Source organism: Lipophrys pholis (assembly GCF_963383615.2).
Source record: "Lipophrys pholis genome assembly, chromosome: 15".
Taxonomy (NCBI): domain Eukaryota; kingdom Metazoa; phylum Chordata; class Actinopteri; order Blenniiformes; family Blenniidae; genus Lipophrys; species Lipophrys pholis.
The window spans coordinates 1,176,161-1,202,691 of NC_137642.1; the positions used below are offsets into that span (position 1 = coordinate 1,176,161).

Consider the following 26,531-nt stretch of genomic DNA (forward strand, 5'->3'; position numbering starts at 1 on the left):
CACCGTCTCCATGGCAACAGATGCATCTCCTTTTAACGGCTGGTTTCAGCTCTTTAAACTGTAGTTCTTTGTCACGTCTCTTTTGAGTAAACAGTATCTTCATTCAGGCGTCCGTTCCGGAGAAGTGAAACTTCAAAAAATCCGCTCTGAATTCTCTGAAAGACTTTTATTGTGACACTTTATTTGGCAAATACTCGCTCCTGCCGCTCTCAGACACTTAGACTTTGTTTAGCTCTTCTTTCGCGGCTCTAAAGCTTTCTGAGCCGCAGAGCACCGGCAACCGTCCGCACACCGTCTCCACCTCCAGGCCGGAAACAGAAGCCGATTCGGGGGAGTCATGAACGGCGTGGAGGACCACTTCATGTCCGGGAGCCGCTCCGGTAATTCCCCGCTGTTTCCGCTCACTCTTTTCTTTCCTCTTCTTCTTCTTTTTCGTTTTACGGCCGTTTGCATCCATGTAAGTGGCATTACCGCCACCTGCTGGTTCTACCCCTCTATGTTATTCCCACCGCTCTATAGTTTCCCCAATAACCCCGTTGCCTTTAGGAACCTGCTTAGACATTTTCCACACCAGTATCTCCTTCACTCCTCCTCCTTCCATTCCTTCTCTCCTCAACCCCTCCATCATATTCCTTCTTTCACCCCCATACTTCCTGCAGCTCATCAGCACATGCTCCACTGTTTCTGGCACTTAACATATACTACAATGGCCTGTTGGATGTTTCCCCATTATGTTTTTGGTAGTGTTTGATAAGTATGGCCAACTCTTAGTCTCTTCTTCCCTACTGCCCTACCACTCCTCATACCTCCCACTCTCGAGTTTGAATACTGAACAGATGTCTTCCTCTTTTCTCCTTGTGTGTGTGTGTGTGTGTGTGTGTGTGTGTGTGTGTGTGTGTGTGTGTGTGTGTGTGTGTAGTAAAGAGGAAGAAGGCCGTCCTGTCAGACAGCGAGGACGGACCAGGTAAATATCAGGAGCAGATTAATTTTTTTTTCCTCTGAGTTTCTGTTGATACGACGTCGGTAGCTGGTGGAGTTTTTGAGAAAGTTCTGTCTCTCTCTCTCTCTCTCTCTCTCTCTCTCTCTCTCTCTCTCTCTCTCTCTCTCTCTCTCTCTCTCTCTCTCTCTCTCAGCGTTGAAGCGGTCTCGTGCTGTGTCTGATGATGATGACTCGGACAGTGACGGCGGCTTCGGCGGTCCAGACAAAAGTCTGGCGGCGAAACTTCGTGAGCTGGGCTCCGACAGCGGCATCGAGGAGGACGAGCGAGGCGGCGGCAGGGCGAACGACAAGAAGGCCCTGTTCGGCAGCGACAGCGAGTCCGAGGACGAGGAGGAGTGAGTGAGCCACAAAACCTGACTCCTCCCCCTGACTGGTCTCCATGCTGACTGTTTTTGTTGTGGTTTTTTCCCATCAGCACCAGCTTCAGGTTGGACTTCGACCTGATGCTCGCCCGGAAGAAAGCCATGAACAGTCGCAGGAGGAAATACCGCGACTACGGCGGCACCTTCATCGGCGACGCCGCCGACATGATCATCAAAATGAACAAGGCCGCAGAGGTGCACTGCGTCCCACAGCCCGTCACCATAAAACACCCCGGGTCCAGCCTCTGACGTGTGTGTGTGTGTGTGTGTGTGTGTGTGTGTGTGTGTGTGTGTGTGTGTGTGTGTGTGTGTGTGTGTGTGTGTGTGTGTGTGTGTGTGTGTGTGTGTGTGTGTGTGTGATTGACAGGAGGACCGAACTCTGAACACTCAGAACAAACCGGCACTAAAGAAGCTGATGCTGCTGCCGCATGTCGTCATGCACCTCAAGAAGTAAGAACCACACACCCGGTTCTATTCCTCATCCAAATCATCACAGTAATGCTGAACAGTCACATTTGATTCACACCAGTGTCAATAATGTCAGTGAGATCATAGAGGAGGTCAGAGGTCATGGAGGAGGTCAGAGGTCATAGAGGAGGTCAGAGGTTATAGAGGAGGTCAGAGGTTATGGAGGAGGTCAGAGGTCATAGAGGAGGTCAGAGGTCATAGAGGAGGTCAGAGGTTATAGAGGAGGTCAGAGGTTATGGAGGAGGTCAGAGGTCATAGAGGAGGCCAGAGGTTATAGAGGAGGTCAGAGGTCATGGAGGAGGTCAGAGGTCAGGGAGTAGGAGTTGACTCTGCTGCCGGTGTCTCTCAGATGGGACATGAAGGAGACGTTCATCGACAGCGGCGTCATGTCGGCCATTAAAGAGTGGATCAGCCCGCTGCCTGACAAATCTCTCCCTGCACTGCGGATCAGGGAGGAGCTGCTGCAGATCCTGCAGGAGGTGAGGGGGTTCTGTAGTCCACATTGGGGGGTCCAGGGGGAAGGTGCAGGCTCCAGCTGACAGTGTCTCCTCCTGTGCTCCTCCTCAGCTCTCCAGCATCAGTGAGGAGACTCTGAAGCACAGCGGCATCGGCAGAGCCGTCTTGTTCCTCTACAAACACCCCAAAGAGTCCAGGAGCAACAAGGACCTGGCCCTCAAGCTCATCAGTGAGTACACACACACACACACACACACACACACACACACACACACACACACACACACACACACACACACACACACACACACACACACACACACACACACACACACACACACACACACACACACACACACAGAGAGCGTTTGGGATGTTTGTGTAGTAGTTGTAAAAGTTGAGTGGTGTGTGTGTGACGTGTTCCAGACGAGTGGCCGCGGTCGATCTTCGGCTTGATGTCGAACTACAAAGGCATGACGAGGGAGGAGCGTCAGCAGAGAGACCTGGACCAGCAGAGACAGTTGCTCAGGTTGGACCGCGGGGGGAACTGGGAGGAGGGGGGGCACAATGGTTGAACGTGTTGAGATGGAGCTCTGATTGAACGACTTCAATACCTCCTGGAAGTTTGTGAAGTTTGTAAAGTTTGTGAAGTTTGTGAAGTGGTCACTTCAGCAGCGGCTGCAGAGCCTCGTGTTCCAAATGTCCAAGCCTGATTTGAAACTGCAGAAATGTTGGTCAGTTGTTGAGGAACGAAGGTGGAATGTGATCCAGCCACAGGTCGTCCAATCAGAGAGGTTCAGAAGAGTTTTTGTCACTACTTTCCTTCCTCTTCGTCACCTCCTCTTTCTCCTGCTCTTCCTCATCTTTTTCTTCCTCCCCCTCTTCTTCCTCCTCTTCCTTCTCATCTTTCTCCTGCTCCTCTTCCTCCTCCTCCTCCTCCTCTTCCTCCTCCTCCTCCTCCTCTTCATGACCTCCTCCTCCTCCTTAATCAGCCTCAGAATGTGTAGACCTATCAGGTTGTCTTCAGCATGTTGGTCTGTTTGAACTAACGTGTGCAGTGCTGGGCTCACCTGCTGCACCTGAACGCACCACGAGTCTGTCTCCACGTCCGTCCTCCCTGGGGGGTCATCCCTCAGTTATGTCGGGGGGGGAGGGGTTGTGACCTGCTGTGACGTTAGAACAGCATGTAGCTCATTGGCCAATCACAGGCCAGTAATCATTTGACCTTCTGAAACTAACTGTGTGTGTGTGTGTGTGTGTGTGTGTGTGTGTGTGTGTGTGTGTGTGTGTGTGTGTGTGTGTGTGTGTGTGTGTGTGTGTGTGTGTGTGTGTGTGCAGCTCGAGGGGTCAGACACCTCGCAGAGACCTGGAGAAGCAGCTCACTGGAGAAGAACAGTAGGTCCACCTCCAACCACCTGACAACACCTGAAGCTCCCTGAAGAGAACCAGAACCTCACCTCCTCTTCCTCTTCCTCCCCCTCCCTCCACAGAGCGCTGAGACCCGGGGATCCTGGTTTCTGTGCCCGGGCTCGGGTCCCGATCCCCTCCACCAAGGTCTACGTGGTCCGACCCAAGTGGAACGTGGAGGGAGTCTCCAGCAGGGTGAGTGATTCTCTAGCAGGGTGGGTGATTCTCCAGCAGGGTGGGTGATTCTCCAGTAGGGTGGGTGATTCTCCAGTAGGGTGGGGAGAGACTCCAGCAGGGTGGGTGATTCACCAGCAGGGTGGGTGATTCTCCAGTAGGGTGGGGAGAGACTCCAGCAGGGTGGGGAGAGGCTCCTTGAGGAACCAGAACCTTCTGGACCTGAACGCAGCTCAACTTCAACATGAGGATAATTAAACCTCTGAACTCAAACTGTTTCCTAAACTACAAAGAATTAAAGTTCAAATCTGAGCTGAACTTTAGGCCCCGTTTACACGACAACAAATTTGGTGTGTCTGCAAAACTTTCTTCACTTTTGGGGGGTCTGTTTACACAACACCAGTTTGCGGATGCACTGTATTCACAAGTTTTTAATCTGGCTCCCAAGGTGGAAAGATTCTTTCACGGCGCTAATCCCTCCTGCGGAGACTGATGGAGGCTACAGAGCCTGTTACTGTGCATCTCCCCTCCTCCCTCCTGCTCAGCCATTTGTAAACAAACATGGCGGCCGCATAGTGGTACGACTCGCTGTCCATATTCTAGTTTTATGGTCCAGATCAGTAGTTTAATAGTTGAGACTCTCCCCTGATAGCATCCGATGCATCATCAGTCTATACGGATGTCAGGTTCTCTCCATTTTCTTCAGGTTTATAGTGTATTGTTCTCTGCACGTCTGTGTAGTTTCATTACAAAATCAAGCAACAGCGCCCCCCAGTGGCCCGGCATACTAACTACATCATTGTCTCTCTGTCCACTGCTGCAGCGTAAATGCACTCCTTTTTTTTTTACGGATTAGGTGTTGTCACGTGAAACGTTATCGTGTAAACAGGGCCTTAGATCTGCAGAACTATACTACTAGAACAGAGTGTGTCCTGAGCTGAGCTGTGATTGGTCCTCTGAGCTGAGCTGAGCTGAGCTGAGCTGTAATTGGTCCTCAGACTGGAGGTGAAAAGTCTGAGTCTCCTGGAGAAACACAAGCGTGGCTTTGCGGAGCAGAGGAAACCATGAAGATTAGCATTGAGGGAAACAGGATGCCGTTTTAGCTGCAGCTGCCACCAGGGGGCAGTAAGTGGTCTGCATGGCCTGCAGCATGCCCAGCACCCCCTGTAGCAGTGTGTGCGCCCCTTGTGGCAGTGTGTGGGACTGCTCTAAATATTGGAAGTACTTTTGACTGCGAAGCGTCAGAAACGTTAAATGGTTTTCTTCTTTACTGTGTTAACTCCTTTACCGTGATGCGTTCAGTGTCAGTGGGAGATTTGAGCCTCTGAACCAGCTGCTGTTTCCTCCTGCAGGGTCCGGTCAGGAAGGGTGTTTCTCGCATGAAAAAGCAGATGCGTCGCTTTGCAGCCATTCGCCACCTGACGAAGATGCGCTACGCCGTGAAGATCAGCGTGGATGGGAACCGGATGCCCCTCTGAGGAGCAAAGTGTGACATCACTTGTTGTGATGTTACGGAAGTCTGTTTATAAAATGTATATAAAATGTATATAAAATGTTTATAAAATGTTTAAACAAGCTTGTTGTATCTTCAGATTAATTTTTTTAGCCCGTGGCTACGTTAGCAGCCAGCCCTCAGGTGGTCTCAATGTGTTCTAGGGTTTTTTTGTCCGTTGTGAGCTCCCTTAGCGGCGGTACAGGAAACACGCAGCGCAGAGCCACCACAAAGTTTTCTTAATAAAAGTTAAAAGTCTACCCCGCCTCGCTCATGTTTCCAACACGTGTGTGAGGATTCTCACAGTCAGTGAATTACACACAGTCCTCAGAGAGCTTTTAATAGAAAACAAAAAGTGATGCATGTGCTCAATAGCCAATAGAAAGCAGGATGGCGGTGACGTTGTCAGCGCAGCCTCGGCGCGCAGCCTCTCGCACCGCCTCGCTGGCCAGCCGCTGACAGGCGGAATCGAACTGCTGCTCCTCACCCTGCGTCTGCTCCTCCTGACGGGACGGAGAGGACGACCAATGAGAACGAAGCTGCTGGCCAGAGCTCAGCCGTCATTGGCCCACAACAAAGACAGACTTTAAAGTTTAATTGTAAAGGTTGTTATGGCCGTATTCTACTGGTCTGACCCACTCAATATGTAATGGTGCTTTATGTGGCTCCTGAACTAAAATGTGTTTGACACCCTGCTCTAATCCATTCAGCTACCATTCAGTTTATCATCTAATAAGACTGGAACTCAGCAATCATGTCTTACATTTACTGTATCTTTGTTGGCAGCGCTCATCCTCTTTCTTCTCTTCCACTGAAAATAAAGACATGTACAATTTCCCACGAGTTAATCAAATATATTGACAGTCATGGGTTTTGGTAGCGATAGGTTGTAGAAACTCTTACATAGTTGTGACTGCAGGAAAAGCCCGGGTGTGTCCGAGTGTGCAGCTCGGCTTCTCTTTCAACCTGACCACAATATTTGGCCTTCTGCTCTTCTGACAACAGCTTCCACTGTTGAACAGGGACAACACACTGTCAGCACACACACTGATGCTCCACGACAAGCCAGCTTGTTCATGTGATGATCAGAAGATTATCACTGTTACTGACTGCTGACAAAGGAGATAAGACACTCACTCTCTCTCCCAGGACTTTATTGATGCCTGCTCTTCCACTCCCCTAGTGTTCAGCTGTCATCATTGGCCTCTGCTCCTTCAGGAAAAGCATCAAGGCATTTAGTGGCTTCTTGACCTGCAGCTGCTCCTGCTCCTGCTTTATCTATAAGAACACAAGAGGAAATCAAAGTGTGAGAGCACATGAGCACAATCTGAAACCTGGACACAGAAGATAAACACTGTAAACACGAAGGAATATTAATTAATATTAATATTAATATTAATAGTAATACCTGTCCAGGGTGTATCCTGCCCTCACCCAGAGTACGCTGGGACCGGCTCCAGCGCCCCACGACCCTGAAAAGGATAAGCGGTGAAGTAAATGGATGGATGGATCCAGAAGTCCCCTGCTGCTGTCATTTTGTGCAAAAGATAATAGAAATCTATTAACTTGAACTTGAATATAGAATAAAGAAAAATAAATTATATATGGATAATGTTTCAAAATCTTTATTTCTTTCAATGTGTTTTTCTCCCAAAAGGTGCTACTGAATTGTTACAAAAATAAACCCAGCATAGATTTTTCTCTGTTGCCTAGCAGAGTGTTTGGGCTAATTTATACAAGATTGCCTAAAAATAACTAATTTGTGATGTTTTGTTTTCAAATGTAAAATTTCAACTTTGAAGGACCACGTCACCTTTAAAATTACTTGATCTATCAGTGACACTCCCCACAATGAGTTGAATACAAGCATAAATTCCATTTTTGTCACATTCCTTCCAGAAATCCAGAAAGAATGACTCTTATGGATGGGAATGGGATCTGCTGCCCCTGGTGGGCAAAATCAGTCACTGCCACTTCCATTAATTCTGGATGTTCTGAATCATTTACAAGGAATGGAACAAAAACCTAAATGTGATCCTCAGGTCAGGTGAGCGTGCAGACTGCGTGGAGTGTGTGTGTGTGTGTGTGTGTGTGTGTGTGTGTGTGTGTGTGTGTGTGTGTGTGTGTGTGTGTGTGTGTGTGTGTGAGAGAGAGAGAGAGAGAGAGAGAGAGAGAGAGAGAGAGAGAGAGAGAGAGAGAGAGAGAGAGAGAGAGTGCTAATTGTACATTTGAAAGTTGATAAAGTACCAGGATTAAACTGAACTGAAGCTTCCTGCAGAGCAGACCGACCAACAAAGATACAGCAGGAGCAGAATGAGTCTGTATCTCATGCTTCAGTCATTATTTCCACTTACTGCTGGAACGTTTTATTGTTGTTCATCATGTTTCTGGAATGGATGTTTCCTCTAGTGGACACAGAGATCATCAACAACTTCAAAATGGACTTTATTTTTTTTTTTAAATATATTTGAATATATTGATGCTGCAATATTTATACTGCATTATACAATTGTCATACAGTAGTCTGATGTCTTACACATATACATCAGCTATAAATGACACACAAGCAGTCTGAGTAAACTCAACATTCCTTTTCTTACCGTTTGCAACAACATAAAACAAGAAATGTCCTCCTTCCCTCTCTGGAACACTATAAAATATATTATAAAGTATCACTCATGTTAATAATGCTCATACAATGTCAAATTACATTGGAATTACTATGAGATTCATAACGAGACAAAAAACTACACATCCATTAATGTTGTTTCCGAGAAACTTAACAAATGGCAGAAACAGGAAATTTGTATTATATGAAGTTATGTTATGCACTTTACTTTAAACATTATGGAGGGTTTTGGAGTGACTCCTGTCGAAATGCCGTATAAAGATATGCTCTTTAAACTCTTTAAACTGGTCCATTATCAGTCTGGATGAAAATACATCAAAGTAAACAAATAGCCACCTTTTACAGTACATTTTATACTTTGTCTGTTTGGAGGTCATATAATATCCTCACCAACACATACATACCATTGTTGAACAAACCATGAATTCTGTTTCTCGTTTGAAGGGAAAATTATAAACTTGTCTTACTGCTGCTTCACTTGAAAGTATCCTGACTCAGATGTGGTAAACTTCTGAAGAAATAACAAACCTCTGAATGACTTTACCAGTTTGCTTTCTCATAAAACAAAAAGCTGACTCCCCATAGAAAAAAACATGTTTGTCTTTGCCAGGGGCGATCACTGTGGTGAGCGCCCTCATTCTTTAAATATACTCACTATAACACGAGGATTTTCACACGTCTGAGACAACTTTCATGAAGCGATCAAAACCAAACCAAATTACTAGCAGACTTTGCAGGCTCGGGTAAGTCTGAAGTCACGTGTGTGGTGCCAGCCTCACTTATGGGAAGTGTTTGTGTTTGTCCTGAAATCAGTCCTGAAGCCTCCTGAGAGAAAAGCAGCACAGTCCAAAGACCAGCACGAGCTAAAGGTGGGACACTGCCTAATCAATACCCGAAACTTTGACAACTCTGTTTACTGTAACGTGACTTGTTTCATCCTCTTTCTGTAACATGAAACATGCACAGTGAAACCACTTTGTCTTAAGTCACATGGAAACAGCAGGAAAAAGAACATCCCATCTAAAACATGGATATAACTTCCCCTGGCAGAGTTCAGGTGGCACACAGTTGTCAAAGGAAATCTTGGTCAATGTTTATAGGAATGCAACAACACAAGAGGATTCAATTGAACAGAGTAACTCCTCTTGAGAAAGTCATTGGAACTGTACAGACTCAAAAGATTTGCAACTTTTCAGCTTCCATGTGTTGAATCAGACGAGTCATGCCAATATGCACACGTACCAGTGAGTTACTTCTGTTCAACTCACACTGTCAAGAGAGAGGGAAGACAAGGCTGGACATTGTTTTTACACTTTAAAAATATCTAGAAAAATAGTCTGAAGCCTAAATTTCAGTTTAAAAAGACACTTCCAGAATGTCACAGTACACACACCCGATCCAGATGGTAAAATTGCAATACCCCATCAAACACAAGGTGTGTATGTTGTTAAAGAAAGGGTTTCTTTAATAAGCACCAATCAGCAATAGCATTGGGATCATGGCACCTGTCGGTGGGTGGATGTGTCAAAGAAAACAGTTTGACTTTAAATAACAAACTTTAAAGCAGAAAAAGGAAGACACATCCGTGACTTTGATAGTAACTGGAATGTGACGGAGAGACGACGGGGACGGAGCCTCTCCTGGTGTGTGGCTGCTCTGACGTGGTCTCAGCAGAAGAGCTGAACCGGCGTCAGACACACATGATCCCAGGCTGTGGTCCATCAGGGCGCAGGGAGCAGGGAACAGGGAGCTTCAGAGGAAGTGTCCTGGTCCCACTAGCATCAGCACAGCTTCAGAGGGTTAGGAGGAGGACACGCCCCCGAGGCTCAGGGCTGCAGCTAGTCATAATGTAATGGCTGACTGGTGTTCACCATTGTAGTATAAAACATCCATGTTGATGAGGCCCTGCTTACACACACACACACACACACACACACACACACACACACACACACACACACACACACACACACACACACACACACACACACACACACACACACACACACACACACACACACACACACAGTCATTAAATGTGTTTCACATCTGCAGCATTAAAATGGAAAGCGTCCAGGATGTTAATATAAGTTAAGTCCCAGTCATGATGTTTCTTCATGAGAACATAGTTGAGTCATTTATGTACACTGTAATGTACATGTTGTCGTCCAAACATCTTGGACATACAGCAGCATGTTCACACTCCCCCCGGCTTCCTGTGCCGTTCCAATCATGTCTGTGACTGATCCTCTTCACCACCCGACCGCAGACCTCAGGACCTGATGGAGGCAGAGAGAAGCACACCTCCATGAGGATCTGCAGTGAAAGGAGCTGGACTGATGAGGCTGAAGTCTGTCTGACATGCTGGTGTTTGGCCTCTGAAGCAGCACCAACATGTCAGCCAAGGACCTTCTTGTTTCATTAGGTCATGAGGTGGAGCCGCCACACACAGCATCATCCCAGATATCACTCATTACTGCATATTTCTGCCATGCCAATGGTACATGCTGTCATGAGAGGCAATCGTTAAAAACTAAAACAAGGATGATGAACCGTCTTTGTTCAGTTATATGAGCTCCAAATCAAAAAAAGTATCTGATTTTAATTAATCTGCCATTCAAATTTGTTGTTTAAATAGTAAGATGAGTGGCGTTGCTCTCGTCACATTTTATTAAACGTCTCATGTCAAATAAACTGAAGCTGAGAGATCACTGATGCAGCTGAGAGAGCTAACCACCCAGTTGAAATAGCATTAGCATCAAACCCATGGGGGGAGGGGGTCCTTTCCACAATCACATTTGCCTACTCATGTGAAATTGTTGGGGTTTTATCTGTAAATGTGCTCTGAAATGACCATATTGTCCATCTATCCATTTTCTCCCGTTTATCCGTTTCCGTGTCACGGGGGTGGCAGTCTGAGCACCGTCACCCAGATCACATTGCACCGATCAAGAACCTTTCCTGCAGGTGGCGCCCGGCGTGGGACATGAACCCTCTACCTTGAGATTGAGAGTCTCATGCTCTACCAGCTGAGCTATCCGGGCTGATGACCGTGTTGCATTTGGCAATAAATATTTAAGGTTGAACTGAATTGAATGAAGCGGAGGACCAGAGCGGAAGACATTTGTTGCAGGCGTTGCTCAGGCGTCTGAGTAAAGCCGTGAGCCTTTGTTCTCTGTGACACAGCTTGCAAAGCTTTCTCATTCCCAACAGCATTCCCGCTTCTGCTGAATCTCCTCCTCTCCTGTTACGCAGTGTAGCGTGCCGGCATAAAAAAAAGTCAACAAAACAACCAGTGAGCACAAAGCGGTGTAAGTGAACAACAATGGGAGGGTTTTCAGGCCGATGAGCTACTAAGATATTGCAGGCTTGTTGAGAGTAAAGATCGCCACTGACGACAAGCAGCAGACGGCTGACAAAAGTACTATACCCAATGTCACCATTTTTCGTAACGCCTCCGTTGAGGAAGCGATCACATCAGTACGATTCCATAACAAGGAGCTACAACGCTAGACCTGCAATGACTGTCATGTATTGACGTTACGTACATGCATCATAACACCACCATTCACAACCCCACCTACGTTTTAACAGATCTCTTTGCAGTGGAAAGGCACAACAGATTTGGGTCTGGGAACACTTTACCGTACTGTAACGTACTGCACAGTGGAAACAAAGCTTATGATTATTCTATCAGTGTGTAGATGTTACTTCTTCCACCTGAGAATGGGCCACATGATTTGGTTTCAAGCAGTGGTGAAGAAGTAAGACTGAGGATATGCTACCTTTTATTCACTGAAGGAAAGGGAAGTCCAGTTTGCTGTGGTGGCCCAGTGAAATCATGGAGTTTCTGTTTCTTCCAGCAGCTTCCACCGGTCCGAGATCTGGTCTGTGAAAGAGGGCAGACAGTGAGGAAGAGAAGCTCCTGTTGTTTTATGGTCTTCTTCAGAGATACTCCCTGGATTCACATGGCAGCAGCTCAACCTGGCTGTATGCATGTCTCAGTGGGAGGAAACATGTATTTCTACTGAACCCGGGGCTGCAGCCATATCTCAGCAGCTGCTCAGAGGGTCAGGGGGTCCCCACTCCTCCAGGCATACCTCAGGACTGACTCTGCCCCGCCTTCATCCCTCTGGGCTGGTGCCAGGCTCCAGCCAGGACTGAACTTCCAGCAGGTCTCCACCTCCCATCAAATTCCTTCACTGCTCTTCAGCAGGCAAATCCAGCGTTCACACATACTAAGAAGGGAAAAATGAGGCTAATGGCTCCTTTATCTCCATCTGCCAAGAAGCTGTCTCTCTAGAAGTGGCCGAGCGTCTCACTAAGTTTTTTAAAGTCTTTCTCGCTGCTTTTCATTCACTGCTTTTCCTTTTGGGAAGAGAAATGACTTTTGCTCTTTCTCAGTGAGTTTGCACTTTTCAAACCAAAAAACAACACATCAGTCTGAATATTAATATACACAAAATACTACATTAGGCATGTTTGATAAACATTCAAAATGAATAATTCTTTTTCTGGAGAATATTTCCAGGTCTCTCACAAAGAACTGGTTGATATATTTGAATGGTGGCTTTCATTGAATCATCTTCTGTTTGGTTGTTAAAAAAGACGAGTAAACCCTTTTTCAATGGTTCATTGTGTGTAATTAGAAGAAGAAAAACTGTCATTGGATTAACAGTGTTCTAACTGACAAGCTGCAGAAGCTCATTATCTCCACAGCAACACAGTTTCATCCAATATGAAGGAAGAAATAATGATTTTATACAAATTTCATTTTTTTATATTTTCATTGTATTTTCTCAAGAAATGTTGATATTTTTCAAATTCATTTATTTTAAATTAAATAAGACTTTCGTCAATGAACCACCAGAGGGCCCTCATGTACCACAGATGGGCTTCGTACCACAGTTTTATAATCAATTAATAGTTCAGTCAATAAGTTGTAGTTTGTTTATTGAAATCAAGATGAAGACAGAAGAAATGATGGTGACCGAGTGGAGAAGTCAGAGGGTCAGTGGTTTGAATCCTTAGACCAACAAGAAGTCTGGGTCAGAGGGTGAGAGTTTCCACTTGTCCCTTCCATCATCACTACCATTGTGAGCCCCTGAGCGATACTCTTACACTTTGTAATGCTGAGCAACCTCACTGACATACATATACAGGATTTTCTTCTTCTTGAAAGATCCTAATAGTGGCATTCTGACATCTACCGATTTATTTATCTATTTACGACCATCTGCTTTCCTGCTCAGCATCATGTGGTTGCAGTGTCAGGGTGAACCACATACACTTCCTCTGGGGGGACTGGAGGGTCTCCAGTGGGTCCTGGGCTGACCTTAGGGTTGTGCCAAGGTGGACCATCAGGCATCTCATCAGAAGGATCGCCTCATCCACCTCCTCTCAATGTCAAGGAGCAGCAGCTCAAGCTTCTCGCTAGATCACTCAACCAAGGGGTCTGCCACCCTGGGTGCGGGCGGGGGGTGGACTGGGCCTTCTGGTTTACTGATCAACTCAGTATGGTGACTGTAATAGTGCAGCAGATTAACTCTCCGCCACCTGAGGGAGCCTCTGCCTTCATACCTGAATAGGACAAGCCATCTTTTTCTATGTTAGAGCCATGGACAAACATGGAAGATCCTCACTTGATTTCAACCTGGTCACTCAAGTGTTCAGTGCATGTTTTGGCCCTCATGCCAAAAAGGACAACATCATCTGCAAAGAGCAGAAAGAGCAGTTGATGAATCCATCCTGACAGGCTGCTGCTCATCACAATGAAAGGTGTGGAGAACAGACACAAACTCAGCAGAGTTCAACACCCACTGTGAAGATAAGGCTGCTCTCACAACAGGCGTACAGAGATCGTATAACCTCATATATGATCATATAACTGAGAAATCATTGCTGTAACCCAAACAAGTGGAGAACCTCCAGCAAGATAAAGTATCTGGGCAGACTCCTTCAGTGGCAAACTGCTGCACCACCGTCCAGGAAGGAGCTCCCAGGTCATTCATACCTGCTGCTGAGTCTGTTCAACAGCTGGAACTGAGTCATAAACATCTTAATTCCCATTGTCCTGGCACTGTGGCACTGCAAATATTGTAAATTTTATTAATACTACTGAATACTTTACCCTTGTATTTCCATACTATATATATATATATATATATATATATATATATATATATATATATGTGTGTGTGTGTGTGTGTGTGTGTGTGTGTGTGTGTGTGTGTGTGTGTGTGTGTGTGTGTGTGTGTGTGTGTGTGTGTGTGCATATCTATATATCTAATTATCTGTTTATATATACATTGTCTGTTCTCTTGTGTGCAACTATCCTGCCTGTCTAATTAGTAATTTAACACTAATCTAGCATTTCAAATACTAAGTATTTGTTCAATGTTGAGCTGCTGTGATGACTGAATTTCCCCATGAGGGATTAATAAAGTTCGAGCTTATCTTTTCTTCAACATGTAGACTGTAAAAACACAGTTCATTGTTCCACACTCATGACTGAAGGCACATTGTTCCTGTAGACCATCAACGTACAGTTAAAAGTCAGTGTGTAGCTCCACAAAATGATTGAACACAATAAACTCCAGTGAAACCAAGCCCATTGTATTTGCTTTCAAAAATATACGACTGAACTTTATATTTTATTGATTTGCTAGTATTTCTCTTACAAAACACTGTGACTTTAAAACCAATTTTGAAATTCCATCCTCACGTTAAGGACGCATACAGCTAATGCTACTTGGTTAACAGCAGCGATTGAAGTGATGTGTCCATGAATGAATTAGTGAGTGTTGCACATGCCAGAGACGGTGTTTTTTCTCCTCACCTGTAGAGTTGTGGACAGGACATCTTCAGAGGAGCGGAGACGAGTCCCAGGCGGCTCTGATTCCTCAGCTTCGTCTTCCTCATGATGTCCTTCAATCGGCCCAGAGTGTAGTTTTCACTGAGCTGCACACGACACACAACAGCATGAATTCAAAATGAAAGTGACTAACGCATTTGAACAGCAGATAAGCAGCTAACCACTTAAATTAAAGTTCAGCAGATCAGATTAACAATATTAAGTCAAAAAAGCCGATGCGAACGTTTAACGATACTTTTTATGAGTTTGGTGAGTAAACTTTATTCTCTTCAGTCCTTAAATACTTTATTATCCTTGGAGGGTTTCCCTTCTCTTTCAATTCCCTCAGTACTGTTTAGAGCAGGGAGGTCAGATATGTGGACCATGAACCACAATCAATTCGTTTTTAAGGTAATATTAAGCATTTATTTAAACCGACTGGCGCTTTGCACAGAAAACTATGTGAAGTGAAGCTTGAGTATTACCAGGTAAAAATGTTGGTCACCCGACAATAAGTAGAATGGGTGTGACTCACTCAGACCCAGGACCAAGCAGGAGCTGCAGCGTTCACAGGGTCAAAGGTCAGTGAGGTGGTAGCGGATGCTAGCCAGTTAGCATTAGCATCAAATCCTTTGGCTGGTACAAAGAACTTCAGACGTCTCGCAAGATTTAAGCGCAAGATATAGCTCAAAGTGAAGCCATTTGTTGCTTGCTTGGTTGAAATAAAACTTAGCAGGATAAAAAACAAAACCTGGTGAAGTATTTACTTGGAATGGGGGTTAATGGCACATGTTGAAATTTTACCTGTTTTTTAAAAAGTCTCAGGATTTTGAGGTTTTGTTCAGTTATAGTTTGATAAATAAAGACCTATCAGTCCTACGTATTTGCATGAAAACATGAAGTAAAGGTTCTGTTATGTCCACCAAAGTGAGTTTGACACCATGTTTTAAAGCACAGTGTCCTCCATGCTGCATTACATACAGTGTGCTGGGGCCTGCAGGCCAGGAATCACTCCTCCAGGCCCTAAGAAGGGATCTCATTCATCATGTGTCACCAGTGAGTGATTCACTGTGAAGACACCTTCAGTGATTCAGTGTTTACAGTTTGTGTGCTGACAACACAGTTTTAATTTACTCATGGATCAGAAATCCTAAAGCAACCCTCTGCTTCAACTACAACCAAGGTTAAAGTGACTTGTTCACCAGAGAAAGTCCTCAAGAATTCATGAAGTCGCCTCCAGTAAATCATTTTGTTTAAGTTTCCATAAATCACTACGCAGTACTCATACGCAGTAAAGGTATATAAACCAAATACGTGGAATAAATGACTGCATATAAACTTCATGGCCACATGTCTTGACAGGAAGAGTTAATTCATGAAGCAGAGCTGAGACTCACCCTGCACGGGGGGAGGGACAGCCCCTCCATGCTGTTCCCCAGGAAGCCGACCTCCCCTTCAGTGTAGCTTCTCCGGTTCAGGCTTCTCCTCCACAGGGGGACGACTGTCAAACCCTCACTGTCCATGCCTGAAACATGAACCACAGTGTGCAGAGCAGTAAAGTAAAATTCATCCCACAACCTCTAGCTCTTCAGCGGTCTGTTATTACAAAGCATCACGTTCTTCATCATTCCCACCTGCACGTTCCCTCTCCTGGTTTTCCTACCCACTAAAGATAGAGTGTGCTCACATGTTGGAAGCTCTGCTTTCATCTAGACAAGGGGAGTGAGGGCTGTTATGACACCCGCTGGTGGAAATCATCACAAGACTGTTATTTTTTGGCCTCTGTTCGGTCTCCTCCCCACTTCTCCAACATACAAACAGCACACCTCCTCCATCTCAGGGACTGTTAGATAAGAGCAGCCTCATAGCACTGTTACACATGTCTCACTGTTTTGAGAGAACACCAAAATCAGGAGCATGGAAGGATTATTTGTACTCACACTAACACCTGCCATCCCTTGCCTATAACAACACACACACCGACCGACCATGCCAACCATATTAATGTTAGAGATGGTGCTGGCAGATTGTTCCACACCTCTTTACTTCCTCCCATCTCTGATAACTTCTCAACCTTTTCTCCAGATCCCAGTTCCTGGCCAACAGAGGAAGAACCAGGGCATTCCAGAGTCCACAGGACATGATGTGTTCCCGTCAAGAGCAGAATGCCAGGAATTCCAGCTGTGTCCCAGTCCAGTCATAATATCAACCCCCCCCCCCCCCCCCCCCCCCCCTCCCTCCCCAGAACCATCAGCTGCTCCAGCAACATGAACCTCTCTAACAACACAAGAGCAGTGATAACATTAGGATAGATTACTGTGCTCGCCTCACCTGGAGCTGCTATCTGACGACAAGGAAAACACAGGACTAGAACAACAGGAGGGGTTGACACACACAGGGGGATTGGGGCTTCCAATCATCCCTCCTTCGTGTGTCAGTGACCCTGAGGTGATTCACCTGTGTCTCCTCCTCCCCTCATATGTGCGCCGCCAGATCGTCTAGTTTGCCTCGTCACTGACATCCAGCAGTTCCCTGTGTTCTTCCTTTGTGATTGTTGTGATTGTTGTGCACAGTGGACATCTTTGCCTCCGGACTTTTCAAAATGAACCTTTTGAACTCTATTTTAGTGTCAAGTCTGAATTTGTGTCCGCCAGACTCAGACATTATAGTCTGCGTATTAGCCTGTGCGCTAGAGTCTGTGTTTGTGGGTAAACCTGCAGGAGCGTTACCTGTCCTGGGAGCCGTGAGCGGGCAGCGGCTGACCTCTGGGATGGTGGTCAGGTCTGACAGGGTCCCGCTGGGCGACAAACACTCAGAGCGAGAGGGAAGGTCCTGGAAGGCTAAGCTGGCTGCACCGCAGCTGCAGTGCTGCTGGAAAAAGCCCTGGAAAAAAGAAAGCAGTCCTGGCTTTCTAATCCTCTTTGTTTAAAGAGCATCAACACACGCATCTGATGATAACTGCACAGTGTAGAGGAACAGTCTGGCAGCTGCTGTGACAACACCTCAATAAACTGCTTTCACACGTTCATAATGTCACAGTGGTTTACAATGTCAACGTCTGAGTCACATGTCCAACGTGTTCAGTTGTCAAGAATAATGTGTGTGTGTGTGTGTGTGTGTGTGTGTGTGTGTGTGTGTGTGTGTGTGTGTGTGTGTGTGTGTGTGTGTGTGTGTGTGTGTGTGTGTGTGTGTGTGTGTGTGTGTGTTGAGGTGGGCGGGGGGCAGTGAGACAGTAAGCGACTGTGTGTCTCTATTCATGGGAATTAATTTGTATTTTGTGTGTGCAATTATATATATATATATATATATATATATATATATATATATATATATATATATATATATCCCCCGGCAAGCTCAGTTGGTAGAGCATGAGACTCACAATCTCAGGGTAGTGGGTTCGTGTCCCACGTGTCCCACGCCGGGCGCCACCTTCCTGTGGGCTCACCACCTGCAGGAATGTTCTTAAATGGTGCGATGCGATCTGGGAGACAGTGCTCACCCCCGCGAAATGGATAAGCGGAAGAAAATGAATGAATGAATGAATATATATATATGATGTGGCTCTTTGTAGTACCGTGGTCATGTTTGTGGCTCTTGGTCAGGCAGTCAGAGGACTGGCTAGGTAATAATAGCTATTAATAATAGATTAAAAGGAGAAGTCACCTCTTTGGTCTTTGTCATCCGTCCATTCTTCTGCAGACTGCAGATCTGCCGCTGCAGACGCAGGTTGGTGTCCTGCAGCTGTCCAATCTTCTCTATCAGCTGGCAGATGTGCTCCAGGTAACCCAGACCTGAGCCCAGAGGGTTGAAACTGGCTGGCTGGGCCTGGGGTGGTGGATGGTAACCAGATTAATAAAGATGTCAGGAGCTACCAAGGAGAAAATAGTGTAGCATCAATGATGTACAGTCCTCATTACAGTGAGGAGCAGGGAGGAAACAAACACCTTCATAAACCTGTGAACTGTCACAAAGGCTCTTTCTCTCTTTTCTTTATTGGCACTTCAGAGTCTTGGATTAGACAGGGCAGAGGCAGGGATAGCGATAAAGAGAGGGCAACAGCCAACCAAAGCGTGTCTAAAGACCAGGATGAAGAAGGCAGGCGGACAGACGGTGGTTTTGTCTCATGCGCTGCAGGACAGGAAGAGTTTGATTATTTCAGCGAATGCAGAAATGTAATTTTTTCATCTTTTTATGACTGAATGCGCCAACATTCCTCAAAACGTTGCAACAAAACCAGGATATGAGCTCAGGTTTGGTGTTTTCCTCCGTTTCCCCATGCAGTTGACAGTGAGACAGCAGTGGAAACAATGGATGGACAAGCTGAAGGGCTGACATCACTCACCTCTCACAATGTTTCTATTTACTAAAGCTTACAGTTAGGGCTGTTTCAAAACCCTGCCATGCAATCCCCCCGCCTCTCTCTCTACCTCCCTCTCTACTTTTCTCTCTACCTCTTGCTCTACTTTTCTCTCTACCTCTCGCTCTACCTCTCGCTCTACTTTTCTCTCTACCTCTCGCTCTACCTCTCTCTCTACTTTTCTCTCTACCTCTCTCTATTTTTCTCTCTACCTCTCTCTCTCTACTTTTCTCTCTACCTCTCTGTACCTTTCTCTACCTTTCTCTCTATCTCTCTCTCCACCTTTCTCTCTACCTTTCTCTCTATCTCTCTCTCTACCTTTCTCTTGATCTCTCTCTCTACCTTTCTCTCTATCGCTCTACCTCTCTCTCTACTTTTCTCTCTACCTCTCGCTCTACTTTTCTCTCTACCTCTCTCTCTACCTCTCGCTCTACTTTTCTCTCTACCTCTCGCTCTACCTCTCTCTCTATTTTTCTCTCTACCTCTCTCTATTTTTCTCTCTACCTCTCTCTCTCTACTTTTCTCTCTACCTCTCTGTACCTTTCTCTACCTTTCTCTCTATCTCTCCACCTTTCTCTCTACCTTTCTCTCTATCTCTCTCTCTACCTTTCTCTTGATCTCTCTCTCTACCTTTCTCTCTATCGCTCTACCTCTCTCTCTACTTTTCTCTCTACCTCTCTCTACTTATCTGTCTCCCTCTCCCTCTACCTTTCTCTTTACTTTTCTCTCTACCTCTCTCTCTACCTTTCTCTACCTTTCTCTCTATCTCTCTCTCTACCTTTCTCTCTACCTTTCTCTCTCTCTCTCTCTCTCTCTCTCTCTCTCTCTCTCTCTCTCTACCTTTCTCTCGATCTCTCTCTACCTTTCTCTCTATCGCTCTACCTCTCTCTACTTTTCTCTCTACCTCTCTCTTTACCTTTCTCTCTCTCTCTCTACCTTTCTCTCTACCTCTCTCTACTTTTCTCTCTACCTCTCTACTTTTCTCCCTACCTCTCTCTACCTTTCTCTCCATCTCTCTACCTCTCTCTCTCTACTTTTCTCTCTACCTCTCTCTACCTCTCTCTCTACTTATCTGTCTACCTCTCTCTCTACCTCTCTCTCCACCTTTCTCTCTATCTCTCTCTCTACCTTTCTCTCTATTTCTCTCTCTACCTTTCTCTCTATCTCTCTACTTTTCTCTCTACATATCTCTCTACCTTTCTCTCTATCTCTCTACCTTTCTCTCTACCTCTCTACTTTTCTCTCTATCTCTCTCTCTACCTTTCTCCCTATCTCTGTACCTTTCTGTCTACCTCTCTCTACTTTTCTCTCTACCTCTCTCTCTCTACTTTTCTCTCTACCTCTTTCTCTACCTCTCTCTCTACTTTTCTCTCTACCTCTCTCTACTTCTCTCTCTACCTCTCTCTACTTTTCTCTCTACCTCTCTCTCTACCTCTCTCACTACTATTCTCTCTACCTCTCTCTCTACCTCTCTCTCTACGTTTCTCTCTACCTCTCTCTCTACCTCTCTACCTCCCCCTACCCGAACCAGGGTCTGTATCTTCCCCCCAATCTATCTCTCTGTCTATCCTATCCTTTAATCTCCTCTATCCCCTTCAATCTATCTCTCTGTCTATCTTATCCTTTCCTCTTCTCAATCCCCTACCCCCAACAGGTCAGCAGGAGGCCTCCACCTCTGACTCTGGTTCTGCAGGTTTCTTCCTGTTCGAGGAAGTTTTTATTTTCCACAGTCGCAAATAAATCTGCTGCTCAAGTGGATTCGTTTGGTTTTTCTCTGTTAAAAGCGGCTAGAAATGACTGTCTTGTATTTGGTGCTATAAATAAATAAAGTTGAATTGAATTGAATTGAACGATCTTTGTTTTTACATTTTTCCTCTAGCACTTTGAGCTTGTTTAAATAAATAGATAAATAAAATGTCTTATCATTATTGATTATTACTTCCTCTGAACGACAAACACAGATGTGAAGGTGAGCCGCAAAACTAACTTACTTTACTTAAAACATCTTAAATAGATGTTAACGGAACAAGTTCTACTTGTTCCTTTAAATAACTTACTCCTGATCACACACAGGGTTGACAATAACACATTTTGCAGTCATGCATCACATGAACAAAACCACTTCTAATGTGAATAATTGGAGAAAATTGAATGAATAATTATGATTAAAATGTTATCACTGCCCAGTCTTCAACACATTGTCTCAGTGTGCCAAATCTATCTTAAACAGGTTTAGTAATCTGATTCCTCCTCCAGCCTTCTGTTGGTGGCAGGTTCAGCAGATACCATCTCATCCTCACAGGGTGCAGGGCGGGGTGTGTAACCTCCTGGGAGTTACAGTTACATTATTTAGACTGGAACTGATCTTATCCACCGTTCCACAGAGACCGCTGGGGTGGGGGGTGGAGGAGGGACAAGCAGGAAGACAGGGTGAGATCCAGGAATACCCCTCATGTGCGTGCTCAGATGCATTTTAAAACAACAAACATATACAAACACACACACACACACACACACACACACACACACACACACACACACACACACACACACACACACACACACACACACACACACACACACACACACACACACACCCCATTTCCTCTGAGTTTCTTACCACTCTGTGAATCACGAGACAAAAATGTGTCAAACGTGAAACAAATGGAAGAGGTAAGATGAAAATCATGTGAAGTAGTACCTGAACAGTATTTGTGTGGTTTGACACTGAGATGTTGGTGTGAAATAAACATTAGCACCTGAGATCAGCTCTTCCTTTAACTGTCCATCTCAAGTGGAGGCAAATGAAGCCTTTTGTTAGGAAAGGAGCCGTTCTGTTATGAACTCTGTGTTTATACTGTGACTCAGATGGAAGGTGTTTCCACTGAGAGGGGGGAGATCTCTACAACCAGCAGAGCCTTTTGGGACTATCGTGCTGAACTAAAAGCTAAACGCGGGCAGTCTTTTCACAGCTGGATGAACAAATTAAGGATATCCTTCCATTACCAATTCTAAACTTGGGTTTCCCTGGTTGATTACAGATGGTCGAGTTGTGTAAAAGCTTTCCTTTCTGTCAAACATTCCTGGATATGAGTGCTTTATTTTGGGATTAGAAGACAAACGTCTGGCCCCGAAAATACACCTTAAACAACCTGAACAACTTTTGAATTTCAATTTTTCAATTGAATAATTAAAGAATGTCAACATCAATACATTATTAACCTTAGACATGCATTGTCTCCAAACACCATGTGTATGGAAGGCCTTTAAAGTGCATGTTTTCACAAGTTCAACAGTTAACAGCTCACAGTAAGCTGCTGCATCGCTGAGGTCTGGGCTCAGGAACAGTTTTATGTCTGTTAGTCTTTCTAAAACACACAGATCTCCAGTAAATACATCAAATTCAAAGTAGTTTCCTAATTGACTTATTAATCCAAACTAAAATGCAGTAAATGATTCATCACATTCCCACAGAATAACAACAACTTCGTTATTTCAACGTAAGGTGATTCAAACTACAAGACCTTTCTTTACAGGACATGTCCACTTTTCACATTCTGTTCTGTAAAGACACAAAAGATTTAAAAATGAACTATGTAGTACTCTGTCATGTGTCTCATAATCCAAACAGACTGATTAATGAGTGGTATTGTTACACATAGCCTAAAGATCGACAAATAAATGTCAGTGCAGCTTGACAGCTCGATTGGTTTATTGATTAGGGTATAGCCTAAATCATGTTGAGTAACCTCTGAGGAAATAATGTTTTCTTTAAGAACTGAGTGTTACATCCAGATGGAGAAGACAGTTTGAATGTATCTAAAATAAAATAATAAGATGTCTTTTTCATAGTAAAAGGTAGTTCTGGTGCCAGAGCCTTATCAGTGACCCATAACTATAGATAATGATCCTCTGGCACTGGCAAGTAGGAGCTCCTTACTGTGGTCTGGGTTTGTCCTATTTCAGTTTTTCCTTTTACACACCCAAACTAAAAGCATGATAAGATAATCTTGTCCCAGATGACATGGAGGCTTACGCCTCCTCTGACCCTCCCTCTTGGAAGTTTCCACTATCCGTATCACATCCAAACCTCTCCTGAAGATGACAGTTAAGGAAAGGAATGAAGCCCCAGATGTGTGTGGAGCATCCAGAGAAGGTACCAGAGAGTCACTATGTTCACCACATCCAGGCAGTTTCTCTTCTCCTGTATATCTTCTACAGCACTCAGCTACTATTCTCTCCAGGATTACATTCCGAACCTGATTTTATAACTGAGGTTTTCCATAGGTATTTTAGACATTCTGTCACATAATGCTTTTGTTCTTACATTTTTAGGGAGAAAAAGAAAATATAAAGTCGAGTAAAACTGAGGAAGAAGTAGAGTAACTGTGTCCTTTAGCCCACTTGAAATCAACGTCTGTCATGAAATGCATTCCTTCTTTGAAGTAAATGAGTGTTTAGGAAATGCCCTGAAAAAGTGTCCGCACTTAATGTGAGAGGAAAGGTCCTTGTGTGAGCTGGAACGTGCATGTGTTGTCGTCTCACTGCTGATCAGCTGAGGAATTAAACCACAAACATCCAGGATCTTCTTGTTATTAGAGTTCACACTGAACAGGTCTTTATGTGTAATTCATGACAAACTGCAGCAGAGGAAGGTTCATGTGGCAGCAGGTGAGTAAACTATAGAAAATCCCTGATCGGCACATATCTGAGGACAGAAAGATCCAATATTCCTCTGCTGTCTACAAAGTTCCATTTACCTGGACAAGAATAACATTATTAGCTGTGACGACAGATGCTGACGATGGTGGTGGTGGTGGTGGTGGGGGCACCACCACCCTGCTGTCTGTCAGCAATGTACCCCTTCAGATGGTCATCTTGGGCTGCTAAAAGCCACTGCCACATGCCGTTACCTCACAGGGGCCCCAGAGACCCATCAAAGCGCCTTCATCTGGATAACTATGTGAGCGATTTCAGCTATTTGACACCTATTTCATACCTGCAGGGAGCCGAGCTTCACGCTGGGGAAACAGTGAGGTTTCTAAAGACAGAGGGTCAACACAGTATTAAGAGGGACATCTGCAGTCAATCACTGCAGATGAACAAGTGTTGCATGACATACGGGTTCATGAAAATGCCGCGCTGCACTGTGGTGCACCTTACCACCCCTTCAGAAGTGGGTTTGACTGAAGTCTTGGTAATAAGCTCGTCTTCAGAGGCCTTCTACTTGGTCTCAGTACAACTCCTGCTTGTGAAAAGAAAAGCCTGCTGTGCAGACACGTGCATTGTGCTTGTGTTTCCAGGTCGTCAAAGTGAATTTATTGGTAGACAGCTTATTTATCCAAATGACTATTTTCTCATTGTGAAAACAATAACATTTCTTGAAGGGACGCTTAATAGTTCAAGGTCAAACAGAATCACTTCAAAGCGCGAGAGCCTTTATCTCCCTCATCGTTAACAGAGCCAAATGGATGACATGTTTAGATGTTCATAAACGTGCAGTCACACAGCTGTCAGAGCAAATCATCATGAAACATGCATGACCAGAAGGTTTCTCTTGCAAATCACAGAGAAAAACTAAATTTACAATTTAATTTATTGAAATGGGGTAAACACCTCCTATGGTCCTTAACAAGATGCCTCGTTCTCTGTACAATGAAAGATGTTCGACATCAAGCACACGTTTAACTGCTCAAAATGGGAGAACAAGGTGAGCTGCTTGACTTACAGAAGGTGCTTGCCATAAATAAAAATAATAAAGTTTTATTGTTTATCAATTTTACTGATTCAAATGTCTCCCGTCTCCGATCACAGATCGTAAACTTAGCTGATATCTGATGTTGGGATCCAGAACCGTTCCCTTCCCCCACTACAGTCACGCTCAGAACAGCGACAGACCTTCTCTAGTTGTGTTTCTGCGGCCACATTAAGATATAAACTGCCGGTTCACATGGTTCCACCTTCATTTAAGCACAAACAAATACCTGTGTGCTCAGCACTGCCCCCTACATCCACACAGAGGTAGTGTTCGCGTCACTACCACTGTTATGGCTGCCTCAGTTCAAATCAAACCAAATAACTCACATAATTTACATTACATATTCTTTGCAAAGTGAGGAAATCTAATACAAACATATTGGTAACACAAAGTAAACCCTGTTTTTTCTGGGATTATGTGACCAGCAGAGCTCATCACTGCCTCATACAATGTGGACATTTTTGTTTTTTTTAATTACAAATGGGAACCATCCGTCTCCTCTGGTCCATCCTTTATCATTTGTCCAGTGATGCCGAAATAATAACATTAAATCATATAATTCTCACTATATATGGTTACTTACTGATCCTGAACATTTCATTTCACACAGGATTTCCTTGTTTAATAATAAAACCTTTTTTTAAGCATCCTGAGATCAGTGCCCATGTCCCTCCTACTCCCTAGGAAGTCAGTGAGGCGTGACGGAGAGCCGCACACTGCACTGTCTCTACAAAGTCCTGATACTGAGAACTACACTGTGTTTTGGAGATAAAGCCTGTTCTGAAGTATAGTTTCACCAGCTCATCAAACCTCCTGCAATGCGTTTTGTAGGATCAGCCACATGCGCTGGCTATTTAAACTTTTAACCCCCTTTTTTTTTTTTTACCTTCAAAATGTTTTTTTTCTTCAGTGGCCTTAAAGGAGACATATCATGCTTTTAAATCCTTCCTTTTTACATATAAATCATACAGTTGTGGTCTATATAAAGCGGAACTGCAATGCTTGGGTCTGAATTCCTCATTATTAGAGCTCCACAGGCCCGTTTTCTACCCCTTTTCTGATGTGCTTCTGAGAGCAACTCGTTTTGGGGCGGTCTCTTCAAATGCAAATTAGACACTTCATACCCCGCCTCCTCTCCAGGTTGCAGAGGTGACACTCGGTTCAACTCCACCCTGTTCGGCCATCTTTGTAGTTTGATAGAACAGATACAATTATCTAGCGGCGCAGAAACTTTATATTCACACATTATTTACAAAATGTCAACAACGGAAGATTTGTCCATCCAGCCATACATGTTGGAGCCAGAGTCGGACCCGGCGGAGCGAGATGAAAATGACGATGATGCACCTGCAGAACAACGTCTTCATATGGATGTAACGCAATGGTGTGTTACTATATTTACACTAACTTCTCCATCCATGCCCACTACTACAATACTGCCTGTATTACAACGACTATTTAACACAGAAGTTACATTATAATCTAAAACGAGCACACAGCGCTAACATATGAAGACGGTGCAACAGCTAATGCTAACAAAACAATGACAGGGACGTCTTATCATCACACTTT

At 44.7% G+C, this 26,531-nt stretch overlaps 2 protein-coding genes across 2 annotated transcripts in view; one reads left to right on the plus strand and one right to left on the minus strand.

The window, feature by feature from the left end:
- Window positions 1-337: 337 nt before the first annotated feature.
- On the plus strand, window positions 338-5,345 carry LOC308121203 (protein IWS1 homolog; the record flags this gene model as incomplete). The annotated part of the gene is made up of 10 exons (XM_080482316.1): window positions 338-380; window positions 1,134-1,335; window positions 1,416-1,557; window positions 1,730-1,812; window positions 2,180-2,309; window positions 2,398-2,515; window positions 2,713-2,815; window positions 3,625-3,681; window positions 3,777-3,888; window positions 5,220-5,345. 10 exons carry the CDS (start codon window positions 338-340, stop codon window positions 5,343-5,345), a joined length of 1,116 nt encoding a protein of 371 aa, XP_080338442.1.
- Window positions 5,346-9,437: 4,092 nt separating this feature from the next.
- Window positions 9,438-26,531, minus strand: part of LOC308120559 (uncharacterized protein) — a 36,200-nt gene continuing 19,106 nt past the window's right edge. Inside the window, exons 3-8 of the mRNA XM_080481218.1 lie at window positions 18,508-18,669; window positions 17,571-17,724; window positions 16,239-16,366; window positions 14,827-14,948; window positions 11,774-11,877; window positions 9,438-10,267 (exon numbers count right to left, since the gene is read on the minus strand). Of these exons, the coding sequence (XP_080337344.1) occupies window positions 11,781-11,877; window positions 14,827-14,948; window positions 16,239-16,366; window positions 17,571-17,724; window positions 18,508-18,669 (663 nt within the window). The 3' untranslated portion in view covers window positions 9,438-10,267; window positions 11,774-11,780. The remainder of the gene's footprint in view (window positions 10,268-11,773; window positions 11,878-14,826; window positions 14,949-16,238; window positions 16,367-17,570; window positions 17,725-18,507; window positions 18,670-26,531) is intronic.